The 26528-nt window shown below is 39.6% G+C and overlaps 5 protein-coding genes across 11 annotated transcripts in view; 3 read left to right on the top strand and 2 right to left on the bottom strand.

The window, feature by feature from the left end:
• The window catches only part of pdlim5a (PDZ and LIM domain 5a), a 48166-nt gene extending 45821 nt beyond the window's left edge, over nt 1–2345 (bottom strand). For 3 of the 4 annotated variants that reach the window (XM_077522557.1, XM_077522555.1, XM_077522552.1), the window contains exons 1-2: nt 2070–2345; nt 1827–1981 (exon numbers count right to left, since the gene is read on the bottom strand). In XM_077522557.1, coding sequence (XP_077378683.1) covers nt 1827–1981; nt 2070–2175 — 261 coding nt within the window. In that variant the 5' untranslated portion in view covers nt 2176–2345. The remainder of the gene's footprint in view (nt 1–1826; nt 1982–2069) is intronic. The other variant, XM_077522553.1, reaches the window with a different exon arrangement.
• A 713-nt stretch (nt 2346–3058) lies between these two features.
• Nucleotides 3059–13511, bottom strand: ckap2l (cytoskeleton associated protein 2-like). Of its 2 annotated transcripts, XM_077522993.1 has the most exons (9): nt 13335–13511; nt 12157–12214; nt 11930–11990; nt 8349–9277; nt 6932–7124; nt 6355–6513; nt 6217–6277; nt 5152–5317; nt 3059–4374 (listed from the first exon to the last, which is right to left on the bottom strand). In XM_077522993.1, the coding sequence occupies exons 1-9, from the start codon at nt 13372–13374 to the stop codon at nt 4089–4091; spliced, it is 1953 nt and encodes a 650-aa protein (XP_077379119.1). In that variant the 5' UTR covers nt 13375–13511; the 3' UTR covers nt 3059–4088. The 2 variants fall into 2 exon arrangements, with proteins under 2 accessions (XP_077379119.1, XP_077379121.1); XM_077522995.1 differs by lacking the exons at nt 11930–11990; nt 12157–12214; nt 13335–13511 and adding an exon at nt 11095–11153.
• A 789-nt stretch (nt 13512–14300) lies between these two features.
• On the top strand, nt 14301–17321 carry LOC144019508 (uncharacterized). The gene is made up of 3 exons (XM_077522621.1): nt 14301–14326; nt 14423–14508; nt 15343–17321. Exons 2-3 carry the CDS (start codon nt 14427–14429, stop codon nt 16554–16556), a joined length of 1296 nt encoding a protein of 431 aa, XP_077378747.1. The 5' UTR covers nt 14301–14326; nt 14423–14426; the 3' UTR covers nt 16557–17321.
• A 575-nt stretch (nt 17322–17896) lies between these two features.
• acaa2 (acetyl-CoA acyltransferase 2) lies at nt 17897–23208 on the top strand. Of its 2 annotated transcripts, XM_077522624.1 has the most exons (11): nt 18035–18053; nt 18127–18206; nt 18795–18961; nt 19032–19160; nt 19334–19450; nt 19537–19684; nt 20216–20391; nt 21912–22041; nt 22117–22187; nt 22440–22594; nt 22688–23208. In XM_077522624.1, the coding sequence occupies exons 2-11, from the start codon at nt 18191–18193 to the stop codon at nt 22767–22769; spliced, it is 1191 nt and encodes a 396-aa protein (XP_077378750.1). In that variant the 5' UTR covers nt 18035–18053; nt 18127–18190; the 3' UTR covers nt 22770–23208. The 2 variants fall into 2 exon arrangements, with proteins under 2 accessions (XP_077378749.1, XP_077378750.1); XM_077522623.1 differs by lacking the exon at nt 18127–18206 and having other exon boundaries at nt 17897–18053.
• A 680-nt stretch (nt 23209–23888) lies between these two features.
• Nucleotides 23889–26522, top strand: rpl6 (ribosomal protein L6). 2 transcript variants are annotated; one of them, XM_077521466.1, is made up of 7 exons: nt 23889–24002; nt 24889–25053; nt 25136–25234; nt 25516–25659; nt 25941–25989; nt 26064–26248; nt 26329–26522. In XM_077521466.1, the coding sequence occupies exons 2-7, from the start codon at nt 24889–24891 to the stop codon at nt 26479–26481; spliced, it is 795 nt and encodes a 264-aa protein (XP_077377592.1). In that variant the 5' UTR covers nt 23889–24002; the 3' UTR covers nt 26482–26522. The 2 variants fall into 2 exon arrangements, with proteins under 2 accessions (XP_077377592.1, XP_077377593.1); XM_077521467.1 differs by lacking the exon at nt 23889–24002 and adding an exon at nt 24068–24212.
• The last annotated feature ends 6 nt before the right edge of the window (nt 26523–26528 follow it).

Genomic DNA, 26528 nt, shown 5'->3' on the forward strand with positions numbered 1-26528 from the left:
CCAGATCCGCAGGCTTAATGACCACAGCTTAATAGGCCCCCCCTACACACACACCCAAACAAACACACGCGCGCACACGCACTTCGTCACATTTCAAACAAGCTCCACCCCTTTGTGGTTTGATCATCTGCCCATCTAAATGATATTTAATGCATCACTCGTGTGAATAAAAAAGGGGGATACCGGCCCTATATTCAGCCACCTGTTCTCTCACACACGCATTCACAAATTCTCAATTGAATTATAAATATAATATATACCGTCTTACTAATTAAATGGAAACTTTAGAGTTGAAGGTGGCATCAACACCAACATGTGCTTTGCAATAATATGCATGTTCTATGCATGTACTTGTCCAAACCTTCTAAATATTGTGATCAATGTTTCGTTTGTGGAATATGACGTAAGCAGATATCCTCTCTTCTTAGCCGTGATTGGTCGTTTGCTTAATGCTGCAATCAAGGAAGGTCGGAAGTCGGACTTATCCCAATTGGCTTTTCGCAGTTCCGACCTGAAAGCGTTCGAGGCGAAAGTAAACAACAAAATGACAGATATGGATAGTGATAAATTGTTTTTTTTTTTATTTTGGTCCTCAAAACACACAAATATTGCCTTCTCGCAATTTTGCTTAATCTAATTTCATAAGCATTCCATACTGTTCAGTTGTTCACCGTATAATTTCATGCAGGGAGATAGCGGCATGCTGTCACATATGTTGGGTTATTTTAAGTTACGTTGAACACTTATGAATGTAAAAAAAAAAAAACTATTCAGTTTTATACTTCAGTAATTTGTGTTTTACCATTTACAGTCTGTTTTCAAAGGGGTTGCCACTGTAGAGCAACGTCACATTGTAGTCTGTCGGTGAAGCATTGCATTCGTAGACCCCCAAAATGTACACTTTGACACCGAATTTGTCATTATAGTGATAACAGAAGGAAAGACATGGGTTAAGTGATCTCTCTTGCGTCTATAGGATAAATGTATTTACATGATCCATACCAGAGTGGACGTTTGCATCCAGACTTGAAGTCAAAGGCCCATTTTCTAAACTAAAGCCTCTCTCTCTCTCAGCATTGCTCGTCCACAAGGAACAGAAAGTCGTTGATATTACTGCTGAGGGTTAGCACCCCCTCCTGGCCACACAGACGCAGGTCAGAGTCCACAGACTTCAGGGTGTACAACTTGCTGCCGTCCGCATTAATCTTGACAAAACGACAGCAGCTGGGCAGATTTTCCGGGAAAACATTGTCGTTATCGTCCCCCTGCCATTCTATCAGCTGCATAAACACATATTCAATATTAACACGGTTTAGCAATTTCAGAAAACAAAGATTTCCCAAGAAAAACATTTCTTCCAGGGGACAACAATTTACAAGGGAAAAAAATATGAATTCAACAAGAAAAAAAAAAAATGTAATATGACAAGAAGTATTACCTGGAAAATATATAAAGTGAATCAGAATAAGATTAAAATAATGCGAGAACAATTTTACAAGACGAAAGCCATCATGTTACCAGAAAAATGCAGTCTTAAATTAAGAAGAATTCTTAAAAATTACATTTCCAAGAGTATTTTGTTTACAAGGCGGAAAAAAACAAAAAAATCACAAATTTTGAAGAAGAAATGTGTAATATTACAAGAAGAGGAAACTAAAGGTTTTATGAGAATGAAGAATAGAATAATGTACAGCTGTGATATTACAAAAATAAATAGTAAGAACAAGGTTGTGATATGGCAATAAAAAATATTACGATAAAAAAGATTGACAAAAAAAAAACAAGAAAATAATAAATAATTTGGAAATTATTCGCATTTGACTTACTTTGACCGAGCAGTCCTCCACGGTGAGCCTGTAACATCTGCGTGTATCCTTGTGCCAGAAAAGCAAACTCACTTGGCCTTCGAGGTCGTCCTTAAGAACCTTCACCTTAGCGTCTGGGAGGGAACGTGCCATCAGAAGTTGGGCTGCAGTTATAGCTAATATTTTCATTTTACAATTGATTGTTCTACCGAAGAGAAAAAAAAAATCAATTAAATAATGGACACATATTTCATGGATGCATACCGTGCCTGGTTCCGTTCTGCTTGTGGAGGGCACACAGCTCGAATTGGTCGTTGCCCTTCCGCACAGTTATGATTCTTCCTTCTAAAGTTTTCATGATGCACCACATTCTCTTGTAGACGACTTTCAAACACAGACGGCCACAACTGCAATGACATTTTATGTTTACACCAGTGTTTCTCAATTCCGGTCCTCAGGCCCCTCGAGCCAGCCTGTTTTCCATGTCTCCCAATTTCCAATGCATCTGATTCCAATGACAGCTAATCAGCCAGCTCTGGAGAAGCCTGATAACGATCCTCACCTGCGTTGCAATTGGGAGACATGGAAAACAGGCTGGGGGGGGGGGGGCGGAATTGAGAAACACTGGTTTACACAAAGGTGCATTCAAGGATCTTCTTAAAAAGTAGAAGCCAAACATCCGTTTGTCACTTTTTAAAAAATGCGCATGTGACAACTAGAAAACAGGCTAGAAAATAGAAATATACCCGTCGTAAGAATAACGAACGTTTTTTGTCGTTTTAGCCTTTGTCAATTGACCCAATATGTACAGTAACACTTGAAATTTTAAATAGGGGTATGTAAACTTATGAGTGCTGTATGGCGAGAAAAAGACTTAATGCCCGTAAAACCCAAAATATTGCAGCGATTTGTTCTTGTTTCTTTAATACATGCCAATTTAAACACTAAGATCTGTATGTAATAATTGATCAAAAGTCAATAGCAACTTCAATACCACATGCACCCACCTTGCTGAGCAGATTTGATCACCTCCAATGGCAGAACAGTAAGTGAGCCAGGTTGGGTTATGCTCTCCACATTTATCTGGTACATGATGGGCGGGAATACAGGGGAGGGGAGTGACACCTTTCACCATTTCACAATCAACAACGTCAAAGCAAGAAGAAGAAGGAAAAAAAAAAAAAAAAAAACTTCCAAGGTCCGGTTCTGTGCTATACTGTATTACATTAGAGGCGTGTCATTTTGTCATCACATTAACATTATGCCAGTTGCCCAAAAGTGTCACAATAATAGCTAAACAGCAGCAAATGAAAAAACACAAACAAAAAAATAATCACAAGAAAATAAAAATAAAACCATCTATGTTGTGTATGCGGTTTTAACACTGTGAAGCGCTTTGTGACCTTCTGTCTGGGAAAGGCACTATACAAATGAAGGTTAATTACTTACTCGTGTTCATATCTATGGTACCAGAGCTCTGTATAGAAAACTTTTTTTTTTTTTGTGTGTGTCAAATGTTCAATTGTTCATCCATATAAAAATTAAGGTGGTTATAAAATAAAAATGTATTTAACTGGTTTAGTATAAATTTCAAAAAGGTGATATCTTCTAAAAATTAAGCTTTTAATTTTTTTATTTCCTTTAAAAAAAAAAAAAAATCTCCAATATTTTGTCACATTCAACTTTCCAGGCTTAAACTCTCACCATAATACATTTAATGAATATACAATGCAATATACAACACCAGGTTTGTCAAACAAAAACCCAAACAAGTCAAACTGCTTCATATATAATGGATTTATATAATGGATAGTGAAAAGGACGGTGTTTAACAGAACAGCAGAAAAAAAAAAAAAAAAGTTTATCAATGAACGTCGTTCGTTAGCTGTCCTGAACGAGCTTAACAGTTTGAAATGGAAGCTAAAATTGTTTGAATCATTCGAGAAATATGGAAGTAGTAGGTCAACGTAAAATGTCTGCATCGAAACATTGGCACGGAAAATGTCAAATATTGTAGACATTTCTGGAATCTATAACCACAACAGTGTCCCAAGATGTTCTGAATGAGCTGGAGTATAAACAGATGGAAGGTAAAAATAAGGAACTTTTCTGTTGAACATCTCACTTGAATGGCTCTTTTTTTATGCGAAAAATGTGGAAATTGGCAATTTTCACTTGTGGAACATTTTGAGCAAAAATGCTCTGAATTCTTTCAATATTTGGATTTTGAATGGATGAGAAATATGGAAGGACAAAAATCATCAAAACAAAGGCTACCGCCAATCAGGAATGCACGTCCTTCTCGCTCACCAGCCGGAGAACCATTTTGTCATTGAGCGCCTCGTTCTCCCTGTAGATGTACATGGTGTCCCCTCTCGCCTCGGCCTCCTCTTCCTCCTCGGTGGCCAGCAACTCGGCGAAGGACGCCACGCATTGGTCGTGCTCCCGCAGAGAGGTCGGGTAGTGCCGCGACGCGCTCTCGATGCGCACCGAGCGGCGCACGGGCGTGAAGAAGCGCAGTTCGTGGCCGTCCATGCGTACCGGCTCACGCTGCTGGCTGGACGGGGCGCTGCAGGAAAGGAGGCGAGGAAAAATGAGGAAATGATGGGAATGTTCAAAGGCCTGTTGTGCTCATTTTAGTTGCGGTGTCTAACGTAATAATTTCAAACCTTTGGTAGCTTGTCTGAAACCTTTTAGCTACTTCTTGCTGTTATACATACTGTATAGAAATATGTAGTTAATTATGTGTAACCTACATGTAAAAATTTATTTTTTTAGCAAAAATGTTTTATATTTTGCACTAATCTATAGGTTCATTGTACATAAATGTAAGATCGGACGTTTTTTTTTTTTTTGTCAGACTTAACTGCATCAACAGACTGAGGGCTGAACAATATTGCATAAAATTCATATCAGTATAAATTGAATCCCTGTAAAAAAAAAAAAATTAATGGAGTTTTTTTCATGAAGATGTATTATTTATTCTCTCTGCTTCTTTTCACTCAAAATGTGTATGCAAATAATATAAATGTGATTGACGAAATGATCGTACTTGTGACCTCCTCAAAACGGCTGACATAAGCGATAGCCGATTCAGTTCCTGTTTCCTGGTGGATGTCCGCTTACTGTGCAGCTGTTTATCTTTAGACACAGTTTGATCTCTCTAAGTGGTTCCGGACATTACTTTGAAAATTGTACTGTGCAACCCTCAGTCCTGTCTTTTGCAACTCTGTATTTCTTATTAATTACAACTAAGGTTTGTTTTGTTATTTTTCCCAAGACCACAGGTCTACTGTATTCTTATCCATCCATCTGTACAGATAAGATAGTCGCTGGCTGTACCCACCCAGGAGTGGCTGTGATCTTATACTTGACAGTGGACGAGGGTCCCGTCTCCCCAGAGATGAGGACCCGGATGGGGGGTGTCACCGCTGGGTCTTCGTCTTTGCAAACTTCTGTTTGTTCGCCTTTGCTTGGAGTGCTGTCCGCTTCTGCCTCGTCTCCCTCACGGGCTGCCGGAGAAACAAAAAGTGGACATTTCTTTACTTCTTGGAGGAAAGGAATGAGGACGAAGTTCAGCAAAGTCTAGAAAAATGGCACAGCGTTGTAAAAAGTTACTGTGAGCGCCATTGTCATTGTTCACCACGTATCTGTTTAACTCATTTGCTCCCAAAAACATATAAATATGTTCTATTTTAAATATTACCATGCTCCCAAACACGTGTATGTGTGTGTGTGTATATATATATATATATATATATATATATATATATATATATATATATATATATATATATATATATATATATATATATATATATATATATATATATATATATATATATATAAACAAAAACAGCCAGCAGGTGCCAGCAGAGTATAAGAGATCAACCAGGGCCATGATGTAAAACAAGCTCTTTTACCCACAGTTTAAAACAGATTTGTGAATAATGATTAAACTATACTAAACTAAAGCTATATTTTAACGCTAATTGCTGCAAAGCGGAAATTGATGGATAAATACTTTTTTTCCCCCTCTAGATTCTAATCTTTCTTTTGGTAGGGTCCATGTTTTTATAGCAATAGAACACAATATTCTGTGGGCCAAAATCCGTCAAAATCCAGTAAACAGCCAGGAGCAAAGGGGGTTGATTCGGTGAAAATGGCGGAAAGTATTCAGAATGAGTCACATGTTGACAGCCTAAGTGCTCGTCCCCATTGCACTATTGCTAACCAAAACAGCAGCACCAACCAACTCTGATTGTTGCTGTTACAAATGTTGCAATACTCTATTCCAGAGAAAGTGTTTATTGTGCTCCAGTAGACGGTGACAAGTGGACACTCCACAATGTAGGAAGTTCAGCAATAATTGTAGATTGGAGATGAAGTGCATTTCAAACATCTCAATTACCTTGAGTCTCCTCCTTCTTCTTCAAGATGTCAAACACCACCGTGCGCAGCTCGTCCACAGGCTGCAGTAGATAAATGGAGACAATTTTTAAAGTAATACATAAAAACAGACTCAAATGAACTGAGAGGTGATTCTCACCTCCAACACGACGCGTACAGCCTCCTCAAACATGGGCAGAACATCCAAGTTGCCCTCTTGCTGCATTATGTGGGCCTTACATATCCAGAATTTGGCAAACTTCTGGGACACTGGCGGCAGCCGGGAGAGGACCCCCTGCACCTGCGGCGCGGGACAACCCTGTTGTACAAGACAGAACGCGTGGCATTAACATTAGATCAAAGATCTGACCTCAAAATGTCCTTGTGACCAAAATGACTGACTTTATGAATCTTTCATACATTCTCGAGAATGTATGGTTCTCGAGATTATTTCTTTAATGGGTCTGCTCATGGTAAAAATGTTTATCCAATTTCATTTTGCTAAATGAAACTATTTTCGGGCTGAATTTTCGATATCTATCGGTAGGAGAAGATTATTTGGCCCTCTTGAAATCAAAATGTCTGACTTTTGATATCCTTTCAAGCGAGGGCTCTTGAGACTCTTTTGTGGGTCTACACATGAGTGATGATTTTAGATGATGTATTTGGCCAACAAACAAACACAACAAAGAAAAGAGGCCCTAACTCGAGCAAATACATCCGATGACCACAAGTACCTCAGTGAGCAGCTTAATGCAGTCAGAGAGCGACCTGTCCACGTCGCGGATGAACAAATGAGCGTCTTCTTGCGCCTTCAGCGTGGTCCAGACGGGTCGTGGCGTGACGGCGCGTCTAACTGCAGGCTTCAACTGCATGGGAGGACGCTTGTAGGATATTCCCTTAGCTTCCCGCCATTCCTGCAATTTTTTCCTAAACACAGTACAGGTCATTTGTAACAGTTTCCAGTAAAATTCTGCTAAGTATAATTGAAATCATGCTTTCTGGGGAAAACACCAACTGCCAAATGCCAAATCGTCCAGTGAGCGACTGCGTACAGTATCTCTTATAGCTATCTCCTTTGGTGAAAGGAGATAGATATAAGAGATAAACATCTCTCCTCGCATGCCTGCACATGTGAGTGGGTCCCATGCGGGTGGTGCGCAACACAAAATAATGTGACACCCCCACATTGTATTGCAGGCGAGAGAATATCTGCCTGTAGTTGATGACCCCCAAGACCAAAAAAAGGTTTTTAATTGCCTACTGTGTTGTTGCTAGAATTGGTGGGCTCGCCTGGGCTACGGATGGTGACCCAGTTTGAGAGTCGGTCAATAGTTGTTTTGTTTTTTTTCTCTCTTTAAAATCTATTATCAGTAGGGATGCAACGATGACAGCAATATCCTGATATTGCGATATTAAAACTTCCACAATATCGTCGTCGTTATGTCCTGATATTAAAAAAAGCACATCTGTTAAAATGTCAAATTGATTTCCATTTGTGCAGCTCTAGCACCCTCTGGTGGTTGGTTAGTTTTTTTTTGTTGTTGTTTTTTTTTTTTTTTTTAAGTGCAGTTTAATTTTCATACAGCATGTTTTGGCACTTCTGTTTAAAATCTATGCTAATTGTCAAATGAAGGGCAATGTTATATGGTTGTGAATCGAGTCAATATGTGGAGGAACTCAATGTGTGCGTGTATTAGCAAGTACAGTAAGTGCCTCAGTATTAAGTTTTGTTAGAGATTGTAGGTTTTTATATGCAGTGCATGTAAACAAAGCCCTTTATACCATTAAGTAGAAGTTAAGTCAAAAATGAGCTTTAAAATATAATCTATGGAGCCCTACTCGTCTAAAAACATCATTCCGATTAATATTGTGTTTGTGGAATATGAATTAAGTAGAAAAATCCACCTATGGAGCGACTATTTTGCCCTTCGCTGTTGACTGAAAATGACATCACAGTTGCTCAGGACTCAAGTAACGGCTCAGCTTGTGAATGTCACATGACCAAAACTCAAAAAAGCTGCACACGACTCAGAAATTGTGTGCGAGTTGAGTGTAATTTTAATAGCGTGATATTTTTGCTCACGGTTATCATACTGACAAACTCTAATATCGGCCCATGCCTATTTGCCAGTGAACTTCTATTGTACTTACATTCTCTCCGCTTGCTCAGCAGCCACCTTCGACGGTTTCCCGACAGTTTGAGACTTTGTTGCTTTGGTCTCCAGCCTGGACTGGCTGACAGTGGCAGTGGTCTGTGGCGCTTTCTGTTTCGCCAACGGAGCGCTTGTTGCTCTCAGAGCCGCCATCTTAGGTTTGGCCGCCGTGGGTTTTCTGCTTGCGGTCACCGTTTGAGTTGTGCGTCCGCCTACTCCAGATTTCTTTATCGTCAAGCAGCCTTTAGGTTGAGACTTGTGCTTTGCCGGCTGATTGGCCACTTTGTCAGGTAGCCTAGCGGACGGTATTGCGCCTGACGAGGTCGTCACCGTTGATTTGGGTCGGCTTTTACATAGCGGCTGTTTACCGGGGACGGCTTTCAGCTCTCGAGCGAGAGTCGGTCTCTGGTGAAGTGGGATTTTGTTCACTGGCGCCTTGGACGACGGGACAGCGGATCTTGAAGGAATAACTGCGGCATCCGCCGCCAGGAGAGGCCGAGTGACCCTCGGTTGGATCATGGCAGGGATGAGGCCCGTCCTGGTCTTGACCATGGGCCCTAGACTCAGCCGGGCTGTATAAGTCTTTGCCAGGTGAGAAGTGGTAGGTTTTGACGGTGGCCTAAAAGTACCCTTTGACTTTTTCGCCACTGAAAAGTTGGAAGATGCCTTTGCCGTGGGCTGTACTCTGACGTTTGCCATTTTTTGGGGAAGACTGGTCGCCTTCAGAGTGGAAACTGTGTATGTTTCAGTGAGCGTTGGCTTTTTACAGAGCGTCGACTGAGTGGGTTCAGTGCGTATGCTGTCTTTATTCCCAATGACAAACGTCTTTCTGGACAGCTTTCGGTTGTCAAGAGCCAAGGGTTGGACTTTTTTGGATCCATGAGGGAAACTAGTGATAGGAGTTTTATTTTCTTTGCCCCTGGGGAGCTGCAAGACAAACAGCATTCAGTAAGATGAAATGCCTCCATCTGGATTTAAAGGGTTCACACAATTACGTTTTTGTTATATATATATATATATATATTAGAGATCGACCGATATGCTTTTTTCAGGGCCGATACCGATTCCGATTATCGGTAGTCAAGGAGGCAGATAACCGATATTTGAAGCCGATATTCATTTGCAGTAAAAGTTAAAATGTTGGCACCAAATTTTTGAATAATGCAAACCCTAACCGTTCTTTACAATGGATTCTCACACTACACTTTTCATTTTACATCCTTCTATCTGCAATAAGACGTTGGTGGCGGGGGGAGTTAAATGTGGGGGCCAATGTGACATTACCTTTTATAGCATTTGGGATACTTGTAGTTTTATTCTATAAATGTTATATTTTTATATTTTGAAGTAATAGGAGGAACCCTGTCATTCAAAATGTGCATCAGCTGTGGCATTACTTATTACTACAGCAAAAATAAATAAAAAAATTCCATGAGAAAAACTATTCATCCCTGAACACCATACAGTTCTTGTAGACCTTATTATGATTATTGTTATTGTTACCATATAGACAGTTTTGATAAGCTGAGGATCTTAAATCGAGAACAGCAATATCATGCTACTCCTCTCTACAAGAGAACTGTCAAAAGACACTTCATCATGTAGTTTAGTGCCACTTAGGATGCCCCAATCAACGCAGAAAAAGGGTTGAGTAAAATAACTTGGTTATAATAATAGTAAGAATAACTTGGTTAAACAGACATTGTTGCGGTGGACCGCTGCCACTTTCTGCTGTTTAATGTGTTTTACACTTATAGACACGTGTGTGTATATGGGCACACTATTCTCTCACTACTGTACTGTACTGTATCACTCAATGGCACAGATGTACTTGTCTAAGTAATAACTGGGCTGCAACATTGCTAATTCACATTAACAAGCACTATCTTAGCTGTCCACATGAATAGTTACTAACACACGAGAAAGTTATACAACACACCAAACATGAGCTCATTATTCAAAGTATGATGCACGTAACGAAATTACATCACTGAACATTAATTGCAGCCGACTACGGCCGTAGATGTTACATATTAGTGGCATCCATTGAGAGCATAATGTCCCAACTGACAGCAGACATGACGTGAAAAGAGAGACAAAACGAGCAAATAAGCACACTATACTTTAGTGCACTTCTCTACTAATGCCAAACATACGGAAGAGGACACGTTCGTGTAGTTAAACGGTGTTTGAGACACTTAATTTGTTACGGAGCGGACTTTAACGAGGTGCACAACGAGCTGTCAATCAAATCGACGTCGAAGCTTAAGGCACACAATGGCAAACCAGTGCGACAAATAAACACAATATAAAGTAACTAAACGCTATTTAGTGTCATTGTGGCATCTCACTGCATAATAACCGCTATGCAACAAGTAGTGGACGTGAACCAGAATGCAATGTGTGCGTCACGAGAGGTAAATATAATGACGTTACTCTACTCTTAACATGGAACTAGACAATATAATAATGACAACTGTTAATATTTGGAACCTTTCTAACAAACATTATTTACTTAATTAAGTGAAAATGTGTGTGATTCCCTCCCCGAGTAGTTCAAGTAGCGAATTAGCTACTGGGTGTTAGCCTACATGCTAAGCTGAACACACCACTGTTAGCTAGCGGGGATTCAATGCAAGGCAATGCAGCTCCATTCATATAGTGCATTTAATACACAACATAATTCAATGTGTTTAGCTTATCATGGTGAAACGATCGGCGGAGTCTCTTCTCTTTTAACTTACCTTCGAAGCATGTGTCTGTCGCGTTGTGTACGTGGGTGCGTGTGTGACCGGCTACTGTGATACAGGCATACACTACTGATTGGTTCTGGCTCTTGCACGGCTAACCAATCAAATGCTGCTATGGGCGTTACATTGCTGGAGTTGGACTCCATAACAGACAGAGACGCTCTGGGCTGCATTCGAAGCGAAAAGACGGAGTTTTAAATGGATCGCTCATATCGGCCGTCAGATTAATAAAACAGACCGATACCGATATGTACCAATATGTCAAATATCGGCCCCGATTATCGGCCCGACCGATTATCGGTCGATCTCTAATATATATATATATATATATATATATAAAGACAATTTCAATAATATTAATCACTACATAATATTTTTGGGGGGAAAAATTAAAACTTTATTCAACACTAAAACAAAAAAGTTTCCATGTTATCATAAATTTACAGACAGCGGCAGAATTTGTAAACTAGCCTACTGTGTCTACCACCATTTAAGAAAAAAAATTAGAAATCGGACCACAAAACATTAATTTTATGGCATTCAAATTAAACTTTCAAAAAGGCACTTGGGAATAGCACAACCATGAAACAAAACTTAGCAATGAAGAAAATATAATAATGATCTGGTGGACGTATTGGAGAAATCTTCAAAAAAAAAAAAAAAAAGAAGCTTCAAGCTGTTTAACTCCCAGTTAAGGTTTTCTATCAACCTAAGCATAAAACAAAGACAATTAGCAATAAACAAATGCGTATTTAAAACAACCACATAACTTTGCTGCTAGCTTAATGCTAACACCTGATGGAAAACGCTATATAGAGTAGACACAGACCTGTAATGCAGACTGTCGAACAGTCTCAGGCTTCTTCCCTGGACGCTCATTGACATTTTGCCTGTGGAGACAAGAGCATTCAGAGTAAGTGGACCTCTGCTAAAGATACATACAATAGGCTATGTACCGCGGGTATCGGTAATATGTTTTCTACAGAAGTCTTCCAACAAATGAAAACAGTTCCTACTGAGCCAACCAACCCCACACATAAAAACCTGACAACTTACTTGGAGTTGTGCTTCCCTTTATTCGTCAAGTATTCCATCAACTTCTTCTTGCGCAGTTCTGTGGGAAAAAAATAATAAATAAAAAAATAAATAAAAAATGTTCTAATCTACTGTCACATAATTTATCACTACACATCTTAACAGGGAGATTAAAAATGTCAAACTAGTACACAACATGAATTAGCAAAAATGGCCCTCAATTAACCCTCATGCTCCCCTCAAGCAGTTTTGTATACTTCTCTCTCTTTATTTTTTTTTTCCTGGAGATCATTTTAGCTGTGGCGCACGACGCTTTGTACATTTTCTTCATGAAATGTATTCAATTTTGTGCATTTTACTGATGTCATATATTTTTAACTAGGTTGGTAAGTCTGTAGCAGGTAGCAAGTGACATCTACTTTACTGTTGTCTGTCATATTACATACATACAATCGATATGAATATTAACATGCACAACTATATACACTGTATTTGTGCCTTTCAAGTTATGCTCATCGTTCAAATATGACGTTCAATGTGAAATATCATGCACAAATGCGTTCTACATTGTCGGTAATATAAGTGTGGTTAATTATTGTATTTTTATTATAAATAAGAGTGGATATTTATAAATTTAGTGGTCTGACATATGAATCTAATGTCCCTCACGAGATGAGTAAAGTACCTATCAATCCATCCATCTATCCATCCGCCTTGTCTAATAGATAATAAATATAAGTTTTGAATTTTAAAAAGTTAGTAGTAATTATTCCTTAACACCGGCAACTCTCCTGCTTGCTTTAGTTTACCGTGAACGGCTTCGCCTGGCGTGAATTGACTATTTTACCGTGAGTCGTGTGTTTGTGTGAGTCACTTGGTGTAACCTCGCTTCATCACATTCTATCTATTTTCACTAAGTTTTCATTTTGTTTCGCCACCGGGAAGAAAAAAAACCCCTCTGAGGCTGAGCAGTGTTATCAGGCATGCGAGTTGCCGGTCACGGCAAAATAATCAAATACTGCTGTTTGTTTGTGGGCGCATTTTTGCCACAGAGGTGCCCAAATGGTAGTTTAATTGAGGGCACAAATTTAATATTGGACATGAATAAAGTCAGTGGAAGCATATAGAATGTTATTGTTTTTAGCGAATTAGCATTAGCAACTAGGCTAAATAACGACGTCATTGAACCAAACACTTACCTTTTCTGCTCTTTACGGTGGCGGGTTCCTCTTTGTCCATATTCTTTAAGTTATTGTTTTGTTTTTTAACCCCGCTTTAGATCGAAGATTAAACGCCTCTCTTCTAGCACCTTCAAACACAATTACTGTAGCAATTTGCATAGGTTTTTTTGAAAGAACCGGGTTTCCTTGCTTTGCTCTTCTGTGATTGGACAGTTTTGAATTTGCCTCACGTCTGTGCATGCGCAAAGGGGATTGGCGAAACGTAAACAAAAACATTTATCACTGATAGAAAATATTATGTTTATGTTCGTAATGATTTAAGCATTCATACAGAAATAAAATGTTGAGTTACACGTAGCAGTTCATTGATTTTATAAATCAAACACACACTATTTAAAAAAAAAAAAAAAAAAAAAAAAAAAAAAAAACGAGTTATCGCCACTTCTGCTGTGGGTTTTGTGGTAGTGGTAGGCTGCAGAAATGCCTCTGAGCAACAAAAAAAATAAAATAAATAAAAAAAATAAAATAAAATAAAAAATAAAATAAATAAAATAAAGTACTGTATTTACAAATAAAAAGTGTTAGGTACCTTTTAGCACAGGTGATGCTAAAAGGCCTATGTGAAAAACATAACGAAAGGCAAAGCCGCAAAATATTTGTAGGTCTAAGTGTTTATGAAAATAATACTGTATGAACGTGGACCACAGGAGTCAAGTGTTGAATAGAAGCATGGAATTGGAGAAAAAAAAATCATGACATCACACAAACCATTGTGCTATTTAATCCAAAGACGACTGAATACATGTTTTTTAAGTACAATATTTAAAATAAATGGGAATTCTAATGATAATTTAAGGTTTTTGTTTTTGTTTGGAAAGGTTGTTGACGTACTGTACAGTAGATAGAGAATATACGGCCTGTGACATGCATTCCAGGAAAGTAGGTGGCGGTAAAGCTACTTAAAACACTATGCCACACACCGATATAATGAAGAAATGAAGAGGTAGTAGGTACGTTCGTTTTGCAAACTGAAGTAGGGACCAAAACAATGTTAATAATAATAATAATTTGCCAACAAAATCGACGTGTTTATTTTTATATGAAAGGACGATGGCGTCATACGAGAAACAACTTTGTCGAGCGAGCGATGACAACGAGCGACAACGACATCAACTGGATGCTGCTCAAACAGGTATATAACCTGCAGTACCGTATATAACACATTTATTTACTTTATTAAGCAGCATTACACGTCATTGCTTATTAGTCATTTAGCAAGTTACCTTTCTATTTTTAAAAAATGCCGCTCAGCTTTGGTGATGTCCCACATCCGTCAAAGCATTTGCCCAATATTTTAAAAATAAATGTGGGGAAAATCACCCTTTGGTTAATTCTAATAAAAACTAAGTTCAGATATTTGGGAATCACTCTTACAAATGAAAGATTTGGCTCAAAAGACATAGAGGGACCAGTCGAAAAAAAACTGCGCTCGTACCATTTAATGATTAATGACCAACATTAAAGTACAGTAACTTAGGTAAAAATGTTCATGAAAATAATACTATTGCAAGACACTGTAACATTATGCACAGTTTGAACTTGAACAGTACACTGCGTCTAAATATCGGGAAATTGTATTATACAGTGAGCTTAACTTTCAAATTCCGCTAGAGTGAGTCATTGTAACCCTAGCGGTACCAGTACACTCGACTACAGCCAGCTTATACATTATCTTCCAGACAAATTGATTACAAAAGTACATACGGAATATCCGGTGAATGAATACTATCAAATTGAGGTGGTTAAAAAATGTTTTTTTTTGTGATTTTCCATCTAATACCTCTAATATATATGAATATGATGTCATTCAGCCTATATATTTTTTCTAGTAAAAAAAAAAAAGGTATCTCTTCTTGTTTACTGTCTATTTATTTGTGGCTAATGGAAACACACAAACTTGTCTCTGCCAGCATAATAAACCATAACATATATTTCAGCTAAACTACGTCTTGCTTGTTCCTCGTAGACGTCCGGCAGGTGAGTGGTCGTCAGTTTGAGCCACACAATTCACAGCCAGCCCACATTAAGGAGGAAGAGGAAGAGGCTGACGTCGGCAAGTTGGCACAAGCTGATATCTTTGTGATGAGTGACGACGTAGAGCGGGAAGAAGATGATCCACATCCGCTCCACATTAAAAAGGAAGAGGAGGATCCCGAACAGGAGATGGATGTTAGCAAGTTGCCAGTGATTGTTGTCTCTGAGAAGAGTGATGACGATGAAGATGATCATCACAGTCTAAGTGGAGGACCACCGCCGGACGACCTTTTATCTCCACTGTTAGACAGTGATGACATGGAAGAACCTTTGAGGGGCGACGACGCTGGCTGCGATGTAGACGACAAGCAGTCGAAATGCACTGAAAAAGAGACCACGCTTCACAAGAAAACATCTGAAACACGCAGGAGATGTCACGTGGCTGAAGAAAATTTCAGCTGCTCAATTTGCGGTAAAAGATTTGCACAAAATAGACCCATGATAAGGCACATGAGAATACACACAGTTGAAAAACCCTTTAGTTGCTCAACTTGTGGTAAGGCGTTCTCCCTCAAGGAATATATGACATCGCACATGAAAAAACACACAGGTGAAACCCCCTTTCGTTGCACATTTTGTAGTAAAACATTCTCTCAAAAGAAAACTTTGCAATCACACATGAGGACGCACACTGGAGAAAAACCTTTCCGTTGTTCATTGTGCGGTAAACGATTCGCTCTTAAGCTAAACATAGTCAAGCACGTGAGGACACACACAGGCGAAAAATCCTTTCTTTGCTCAACGTGCGGTAAAACCTTCTCTGAAAGACATCGTCTGGTATCCCACCTGAGAACGCACACGGGAGAGAAACCCTTCAGTTGCTCAACTTGCGGTCAAACCTTCTCTCAAAGGCATCATATGGTGTCACACATGAAAACGCACACAGGAGAAAAACCGTTCAGTTGCTCGGTTTGCAGTACAGCGTTCTCTCGAAAAGTCAATCTGGACATACACATGAGGACACACACAGGGGAAAAACCATTTCGTTGTTTAACTTGTGGTAAGACGTTCTCCGTCAAAGCAACCATGGTAAAACACATGAGGACGCATACGGGAGAAAAACCCTTCAGTTGTTCTGAGTGTGGTAAAAGATTCACTCAAAAGGTAAATATGGTAATGCACATGAGATCACACACAGGAGAGTAACTTTTTAGTTGATCCGTGTGCGGTTTGACTGCACGCATGCGGAAACAACAGTGGCAGATTATTATTATTATTATTTGTGAACAAAGTCATCATTGTCAACCAGTTTCTCTCTTCATGACCCTCCTATTGATCATTACTTCCCCGTTTCCTTTCAAGAATTGTGCTTACAATGATCACTTAAACTGCACCATTTTTGCTGATTTTTAGCCTGGTTAGGATCTTGAGTTTACGGGTGTTGACTCGGGTAAGTCATAGTTTGTCCCTCACAGGTCAGTCATAGGGCCCATCCTTTTTTCATTCTTCATGCTTCACTACAGAGATGAACTCAACGAAGTTGAAAGCAAATAAGTAAACATAGAAGAAAAAAAAAGACTGAATCACAACATTTCAAGTGTACATGTGCTTTTGAATTGTCTAGTACAGGGATGTCAAATTCAAAGCACACTAAAAAAAATATATATGTATGGTCCGGAACAGACAGTATATAATATTGTTCAAAACTAAATACATGTCATATTCCATATATAATATGAACATGCTGCAAACAAAATAAAATCTAAATAAAATGGTGCTTTTCAATAAAGGTTTAGTCTAGTCTAGTCATCTTTATTTATACAAAGAAAAAATTGTAATAGCACAGCTTTCTTGTCTGTCTTTGCTTAAAGTGATGTCCAAATAGTGTACCTGACTTTTTAACATGTGAAGCCCTTTGAGACCTTTCTGTGATAAGGGCTATATAAATAAACTTAAGTTGACACACTTGAAGTCTGTTTTGGATTCATGACAAGGGTAATGTTTTTTTTCATCTATTTATTTCAATTCTCAAGTTTTTTCACCATTTTATTGTTTTTCTATTTATTCTTAATTTAAATGAAAGTGGCACTCTTTTTGAAAAATGACAGTATGCCCTCACGGATGTCAGTAAACAGTACCACAGATTTCGACTGACAGAAATAATTTCAGACTACCGGTAATAGATGGCAGTGTTGCAGTACTACAGTTTGTAAACCACCAAGAAAAGGGGGAATCGACGAAGAAAAAGAAGTACACGTGAATGGAGAAATACGAGCCCCACTAATGCAACGTGCAATCATACAGCGCGGCTAAGCTAGTGGGGGCAAGTTGCTAAATGATACCCGCACGTTGTGCTACACACTACACAATTGCATACAACGTCGTGGAATCGCAACAAGAAAACTGAGAAAATACCTGCCTTTACGTAGAAATAGTTGTTTGCTCTTTTTTTCGTTAATAAATATTGTTCGTAGCTTCCAGTATTTGCGAGTTTCAGAGACGGCAAGCCTTTTCCTGATTTTATTTTTATTTTGTATTTTTTAAATTAGCTGTTTGGTGTTGCGTATTAAAAACACATGTTTTGACGTTGACAATAAAGTAAACCTCAGTTGTCATTTCCATCTCATTTCGTTGACTTTTGAAGGGAACGCTGCCTGCCTCCACCAAGATGTCCACGCGTAGGCATGTCGCTTAACTGTGCTGGTACGTTCTATGTTTTTTAGGGGAAAGGTCGCACTGTGTGGGGCTTCTGAGCACCCAGTACATTATTTTGAAGCTTACAGGAGAACATCGAAGGCGAAAGTTTGTATCCGACTTGTTTGGGCTCCTTATTTGTCACCATGGCACTACTCAGAGGTAAATATGCTTAAAAGTCAAACAAATGTCAAGTAAGCATGTCGACGTGTCTGAAACGACGTAAAATTCGTCAGTGGCTTTGATTGACATTTTGTGTGGCAAAATATATAAGATCATCGTAGATCTGTGGGAATTACTACAAAAATGAGGAGCAAATATTGACGTGTTTGTTTGTTTGTTTTTGCCTTTGGTGAATTTCGCTATGTTGCAAGCTGGCGTGACTTCAAGAAGTAATTCTACCAACTGTGATACACATAAAAAAAAAACACATCAAAAATCACATCAGCAATGATTAAACGTCTTATTAAAATTATTGTGCATGTTCAATTGTGATAAATCTGAATATTTTAATGGCATGGACAATTTAAAACTAAGGATGCACCAACACCACATTTTAAGACCAGTACTTACATTTATTTGAGTACTCACCAATATAGTTCTCATACTTAATGTCATTATGGCTTGCAATTTTAATGAAGTTACAGGACAATATCATTTTCAAATCTTCTTTTTAGTCAAGCCAACTGATCTTAGGACTGAAAAGCAGAGACTGATGAAATGTAACTCTCGCTGCTGTTTGCTCCCCAGGCGTATTCATTGTAGCTGCCAAGCGCACTCCATTCGGCACCTATGGCGGCGTCCTGAAGGAGCACAGTGCAACAGACCTAGCCGAACATGCGGCCAAGGCGGCCCTGGCCGCAGGGGGCGTGGCACCCGAGCTAATAGACAGCGTCATCATGGGGAACGTCATGCAGGTGCGAAATCGCTCCACGTTGCAACCACATTCAATTATGTATGCGTTGCAGACATTCTTGTGTCTTCCAGAGCTCAGCAGACGCCCCCTACATCGCACGCCATGTTGGTCTGAGGTGCGGAGTTCCCATCCCGGTGCCCGCTCTCACTGTCAATAGGCTGTGTGGATCTGGTTTCCAGTCTATCATCAACGGGGCTCAGGTGAGGCTGACCCATCGAACATTAGGCTGAAGTAAATGACTAAACAATGTTTTTGTATGCAGGCAAATTTACGCAATCTAATGAGAGTCAGTGCAAAATCTGTATTACCACTCTGTCCTATTTTGCGTACAACGTATCTGTCAACTGTTAAGCGGTCTCATGTTTGTTTTCAGGAGATTTGTTTGAAGGACTCTGAGGTGGTATTGTGTGGCGGTTCAGAGAGCATGAGCCAGGCTCCATACGCCGTACGCAACATCCGATTCGGTACAAAGTTTGGATTGGATCTCAAGGTTTGATTTTGATCACACTTCACACAGACGCAAACCGACTTTTTCGAAAAGAAAAATAAAGCCCCCCTCCGTGCCTTGATTGACAGCTGGAGGACACCTTGTGGGCGGGGTTGACTGATCTACATGTAAAAATCCCGATGGGCATCACCGCAGAAAACCTGTCAGAGAAGTACAAAATCACACGAGAGGACTGCGACAGCTACGCGTACCAGACGCAGCAACGGTGGAAAGCAGGTCAGATAAGCCTGCAGGCTGCCACTTCACACAATGGTTATCATGTAAAAAAATAGTTCAGACTTATCATACCAAAACGAGAATATTGGAAATGAAAAACAAAACAAAAAAAACAGCAACTCTGTTTTGGTAATGTTATGACATTTTTGCTTGTTTCTTTTTAAAGAAGTATACTTTAATTAGCAATATAATATCCAATATATTATATTGTAATTTTGTTATTTATTTTTTGTTTGATGTATTATCTTCACAAATACATATGATTTTTTTTAATGATTTTTCTTCTCACCGAAAATTACAACTTTTTCAAATAACGTTATGAGTAAAATCATACGACTTCATTTTATTGATAGTACAACTTTTTTACTCATAACATTGTAACTTTTTGGTGTTATATATTGCAGTTTTTTTTACTTTTTACCATAGCACAACATTTTCCTCCTAATTTTACTCTTCCTTTCTCATGTAATTCTACTACTCTTTTGTAGTGAAATACATAGTTTATATTGAAACATTTTGCTTTTTCCTCAGCTCACGAGGCTGGCCACTACAATGCAGAAATCGCTCCTATTGATGTGAAAGCAAAGAAAGGCAAAGTGTCCATGGCTCAGGATGAACACCCTCGTCCCCAGACCACAATGGAACAGATGGCCAAACTGCCTACCGTCTTCAAAAAAGGAGGCACTGTTACTGCTGCTAATGCTTCAGTGAGTCCTCACCTCATCACCACCTTGATTGACCCCATACAAGAAATGATATTTTGGAAACATCCGAATAGATCTTTTCATTATGCTATGCGTGTTGCCACCCTCGATGTTCATATAATATCCGTAGCGTGACATCAATGCTAACCTCTTCCAGTAAACGTCAACCGGGAGTGGCAATAAACAGCTAGCAGCCTTCATTTTGAAGAACTGCTCACTATCGCACTATCACTTGTAATCTGCTGTGTCAACTGTCGCTTGTTGTGAAGTGACTTGAGTTTTCTGCCACCATCTAGCATTCATTTTGCAAATTTTTTGCTTGCAAGTCAAAGCTAAGCGATGGATGGCCCGTGTCTTAAAAAAAAAACAACAACAAAAAACATTACACATTACAAATATTATTGGTAATGTGGAAGTTAAGAATACCAATGTATTCACAATCACTACTCGATGTGGCTTCCTCAAACACAAGTAGGGGTGAAACGACTGAGTAATTTGTATACCACGATTAAAAAAAAAAACAAATGCTTGAGGATTTATTCATTTGCTGTGCATGGTTGGGAAAACGGTTAAGCTACCTGTAGCAATGTTATGAATGACACTAATCAGCCACCTAAGTGGTGAGAAGGTCAACTTAAAAATCAAATCTTCCCAAATACAGTAATACGGGCATGGGTTCCTGGTTAACGCTTTTATTTTGAAGTTTTTGTGGGAGTGCGTGGTGGATTGACAACTGACTTGACTAGTTTTCCCGACTGGAAGTTGGAGACCTTTAAGTTTAAATAGTTACCAACACAAACTGTTGCCACCAATAACATAACATAACATCATCGTAAAATCGTGCTCAATCACTAATTAAGGACACAAAAGGCCTTTTACAATGACATTTTAGAAAGTGTCGCCTGTTCCCAGAATTAGCGGCTAGTGGCTAGCAGCTAGCCGTCTAGCGAAAGCTCCATAGGCTGGCAAGAGCCATCGGACTACTTTTCAAAGGAAGTTTAATAGATGAAAATGTTTTTCCACAGATTGATGGTGACAGACAGACACAGTTGCAGTTCCTACTGGTCAATTTTAAACAAACCAGGCTTACTTAAATGTGCTGCATTAGCTGGGAAAACAGACCAAATTCTCACTATTATTTCTAGAGAAGACTAGACTGCAATGTACAGTTTAAATTTAGGAAAACTATTTTGATTATCTAAAAATAAAAACTTTCTGTTGTGTGTTCATAATTGTTTTTTAACCAAGCACTTAAAAAAAAATAATCTGAATATTCGATTATTCAAACGAATTTTCAATAGGAAATCAAACTACCAAAATATTTAGTACTTGCAGTCCCACCCACAAGTTGCGCTGTATTCATTTTTTAAACAGGTAAATTCAAGGGGGGAAAAAAAAACAAAAAAAACCTAAAGGTATTTGGGAGTATTAAACTCAAGTCTTTGTCATTGTTGCTGTTGAGGTCATTGGTAGCCACTCACTGTTCTGCCACTGTTCTGTCCACTATATCTGCTGCTCCTTAGGGCGTTTCAGACGGCGCTGCCGCATTGGTGATTGCCAGTGAGGATGCACTCGGTCAACACAAGCTCACTCCACTAGCCAGAATTGTGGCCTATCATGTGTCGGGCTGCGACCCGAGTATCATGGGCATTGGTGAGTGGCGCTCAAGTGAAGCGTTTGTTTGAAATTAGAACAAATAAGTCAAAGTAAGTTATTTTCATTACGTAGGCCCAGTTCCAGCCATTACCGAAGCACTCAAAAAAGCAGGACTCTCACTCGGTGACATGGACCTGGTGGAGGTCAGTTGAAATCTGCTCGTCCATTATTTATATGGCTTATACTGCTCCCTTGCTTTTGATAAACTACCACAAGTATCAAGGATTACTGTACATAGTTTTGTCTTGCTAAAATTGTCCTGTTTAAGAGGTGCTTAGGTTAGCTTGTTTTAAGTTCTTGTTGATTAAAGATGGAAGCTAACAGGGATGGCGGCCATGTTAGGTCTCTCACCGGAGGTCATTAAAGCGAGGAATCATAGTTGATGTTTCACACAGGTGAATGAGGCCTTTGCTTCCCAATACTTGGCTGTGTCCAAGGCTCTTGGACTAGATCCAGAGAAAAGCAACGTCAACGGTGGCGCGATTGCCATCGGACATCCCCTCGGAGCTTCTGGGGCTCGCATCACCGCTCACCTGGTTCATGAGCTCAGGTAGCACGGTCACGGCAATATGCGCTGTCATCGGGAGTTATTTCATCTGGCTTTGAATGATTTATTTGTTTTTTTTGTTTTTTTTGGTGGCAGGCGACGAGGCGGCAAGTACGCCATTGGATCAGCTTGCATCGGAGGAGGTCAAGGAATCGCAATCGTGCTTGAAAAGTGCTGAGTGTGCTGCAGAACAACGAAGAAGAGGAATGCCATAAATGTTCAATTACTTGATCACATTCATATGAATGCTGCTTTCACATCATATTGCATATTGATTCTGAAACATGAAAGACTGAATCTTGGTTTCTAGGACAAAATATTATGACAGAGTCAGATTGTTGTTTTAGGTTAACCATTTGCAACATCAGTCTATTTATATAAAAAAAATAATAATAATGTAAGACATGTTGCAGTCCTGTGTTGCCTTACTTTAATAAGTTATTGACATAACTTTATTAGTATTAAAACCTTATTGATGATTTGTGTCAAAATTAACTCCCATGATACATTTGCCTTGTATTTTGATCACTCCATCACAGAACAGGTTATACTTTACATTGCAAATGTTTTGTATTCTGTGTTAGTTTAATCTGAATAAATTGCATTTTTTGAAAGAAGCTTTTGGTGGATAATTGTGATTCAAAAACTGGACATCATCAAAATCATAAATTTGTTTAAAAAAAAAATGTTTTCGTTTGTCACAATGTGAAATGTCTGTCCGTCCATAGACTAGAAAAGCCGTTCATTTGTATGACCATTAATCACAAAAGAAAAAGGGGGGGGGGGGGGGGGAGAATGTAAACTGAACAGCTTGATCAGATCTCGTTTTACACATGCTCGTGTTATTCTTACATGATCATTTATTCTGCTTTGTTAAAAGGCCCATTGTACAAAATAGTTGTGTATTCGCTATTTACATTCTCAGTTGAATCGTATACACTTAACATGTATTATTTTTTTATATGTATATATAGTATTTTTCATTGAAATGTATGTTTGAACCGATTAGAAACAAGAATTACATAGTAACATACAGTTGTACATTTAATTAAATAAAAACATCCATCCATCCATTTTCTTGACCGCTTATTCCTCACTCGGGTCGCGGGGGTGCTGGTGCCTATCTCAGCTGGCTCTGGGCAGTAGGCGGTGGACACCCTGGACAGGTTGCCATCCAATCGCAGTGAAAAAAACATAGAAAACAAAAAGAGCAGTACATATTTAGGAATTGAAATTCAAATTGATGGCACGATTATACTTCCAAATGTAGTACTTTTCCTGAATTATTTTTTTAAAGGTCGGGGCCTACAGGCGAAACTACAAAGACCAGAACACAGTTAATCTGACGTCATCACGCTGCGTTCTTATATGCGTCACTTCCCCGGATGTCGTTCTTTTCTTTTTAGCTAAGGTAAGCCTTCCCACCATTCGTGTGACTTTATGAACAAAATCCATCCCAATCGACGTTATCGATACAATGTTTTGCTCTTAAAATACGACCAAATGAATCTATGAGCGTGGAGTGCGGCCCGCATAATTGTATTACTCGTTTAGACGCCATGATGACGAGAATATACAGCTTGGTGTATCGATAGCCAGAGTCCGCCGGCTAGTGCTATATGTAAGCTAAATGGCTAACAGAAACGTGTTGGCAGTAACTAGTGTCGTTTCGTATCTAGTTGTTGAAATACATGTGTGTTGTCCTTTTTGAATGAATTTATTTAGAGGGCTCGTGGCATTTAAAGCGGTTGCTTTGCAGCTAGCAGCTCAAGTTGAAGCTTGCTCATTTGCGTGGCTTGGGCCAGTTGTCATTACTCTAGTAGCAGCAATGCTGCCGCAGCATTACGGAACTTGCATAGGTACCATCTATCGTCAATATTAGTTGGCACACCTGCGAGGCGTTTTACGGCATAGTCGGCTTAATTATTTAACGAACTCATGTTTAGACCGTGACGTCGGCTTGTCACTAGTGACGTGTTTTTTTCGTTTGAGTAGCCAGGATTTGTTGAATGAGATTAATTTGTCACCACGTTAATTGATAAGTGGCATGCATGATCAACTTGTGATGTTACCTGGCTGTCCCAGTGACAAGGGCCTGACCATAATGCCACAGTTATTAGTGAAAATGGATTAAACATTAGTGCCAACTTAAATAAAAGTGTAAATCCTAAACCATGCATTGCTTTGTTTTATTGCGAAGCCCACTGAATCAGTGAATTTTCCCTGTGAATGAAAACCGTATATGTTGTTGATTGTGTTGCATATTGACTTACGACAAACATTTGTTACTGTGCCAGATGGCAGAGGGCGACAAGCCAAAGGGAGACAAGCCAAAGCGAGCCAAGAGGCCGCACTCGAGCCGTAACCCGGTTTTGGCCCGGGGCATCGGCCGTTACTCGCGCTCGGCCATGTACGCTCGCCGGGCTATGTACAAGAGGAAGACCAAGATGACTGAAACAAAGGTGAGGTGGCACCGCCGCCAATGTGAATGCGTAACGCTTTAAGATTCTAAATGAATGACACTTTGACGTGTCACCTTGTCAGGTGGAGAAGAAGCTCAAAGCGAGACCTCCAACCACAGTTGTCAAGACGGTCGGCGGTGACAAGAATGGAGGCACGCGTGTTGTCAAGCTGCGCAAGATGGTAATAGCTTTTGAGTGAAAATGTCAGGATGCTGTTTGCATTTTGTCATGAGATTGACTCCCTTAAAAAGGTTTTTAATCTCAACGGGACTTTCCTGGTTAAATAAAATAAAATTGACAATTGCTCAACATGCACTCGCCCCTAGACAGATGTGCGCAGAGTATTTTAGTTTCATCCTGTAATCTTTTTTTTTTTTTTTTTTAGGGCTAGTGTAAAAGCCGCAGATAATTTCTGCTGCATGTGTGACATTTGGATAACTTATTTTTTCCTTGTTGCTGCAGCCCCGTTACTACCCCACAGAGGACGTGCCCCGCAAGTTGAAGAGCCACGGCAACAAGCCTTTCAGCCAGCACAGGAGGCGGCTGCGCAAATCCATCACGCCGGGCACCATCCTCATCCTGCTCACAGGGCGCCACCGCGGGAAGGTAGCAATTCGTAATGCACGCCGCTTTTTGGTGTACCGCGGCGTATTTTGGAGACTTTTTTTTTTTTTTTTTTTCCCTGCAACCTCCTTGCACCTCAAGTTACATTTAATCCTCCCATCAGAGATTCTATTTATAAGAGGGGGTAATGTTTAGAGAAATGAGACAATGGTTCCTCAGTATCATTTTTGGTAGGCACATAGTATGATAGTGACACGTGAGGAACTGTTAGGTTGGCTTTCTAAAATGTTTGACTGCAAAATGTATTCTTTTGCTTTTTGCAGCGTGTGGTCTTCCTGAAACAGCTCGCAAGCGGTCTCCTGCTTGTCACCGGTATGTGTTTGTAGCATCTAGTTTGAAATGTAGGTACAAATGCTTAGTCACCCTTTCTACCCATTTTATTTTAGGCCCCCTTGCCTTGAACAGAGTCCCCCTGCGCAGGGCTCATCAGAAGTTTGTCATTGCCACCACCACCAAGGTGGACATCACCAAGATGAAAATCCCCAAAAGTCTCAACGATGTCTACTTCAAGAAGAAGAGGCTGAGGAGACCCCGTCACCAGGAGGGGGAGATCTTTGACACAGAGAAGGAGGTAAATATCTGCTGGGGTCTAGTTTGTCCCAAGAAATTGAATGATTGCTAATTACACATTCCCCTTCTTCCCATGTGTAGAAGTACCAGCTGACAGAGCAGAGGAAGTTGGACCAGAAGGCTGTGGACTCTCAGCTCATGCCAATTATCAAGACAGTGCCCCAGCTCAGAGGTTACCTGCGCGGTTCCTTCTGCTTGTCTAATGGAGTGTTCCCCCACAAGCTGGTTTTCTAATTGTGTTAATAAAAAGTTCAAATAAAAGTTCATCTTACACAGCCATT

The sequence above is a fragment of the Festucalex cinctus genome, chromosome 5, assembly GCF_051991245.1.
Source record: "Festucalex cinctus isolate MCC-2025b chromosome 5, RoL_Fcin_1.0, whole genome shotgun sequence".
In the NCBI taxonomy this organism is placed as follows: Eukaryota; Metazoa; Chordata; class Actinopteri; order Syngnathiformes; family Syngnathidae; genus Festucalex; species Festucalex cinctus.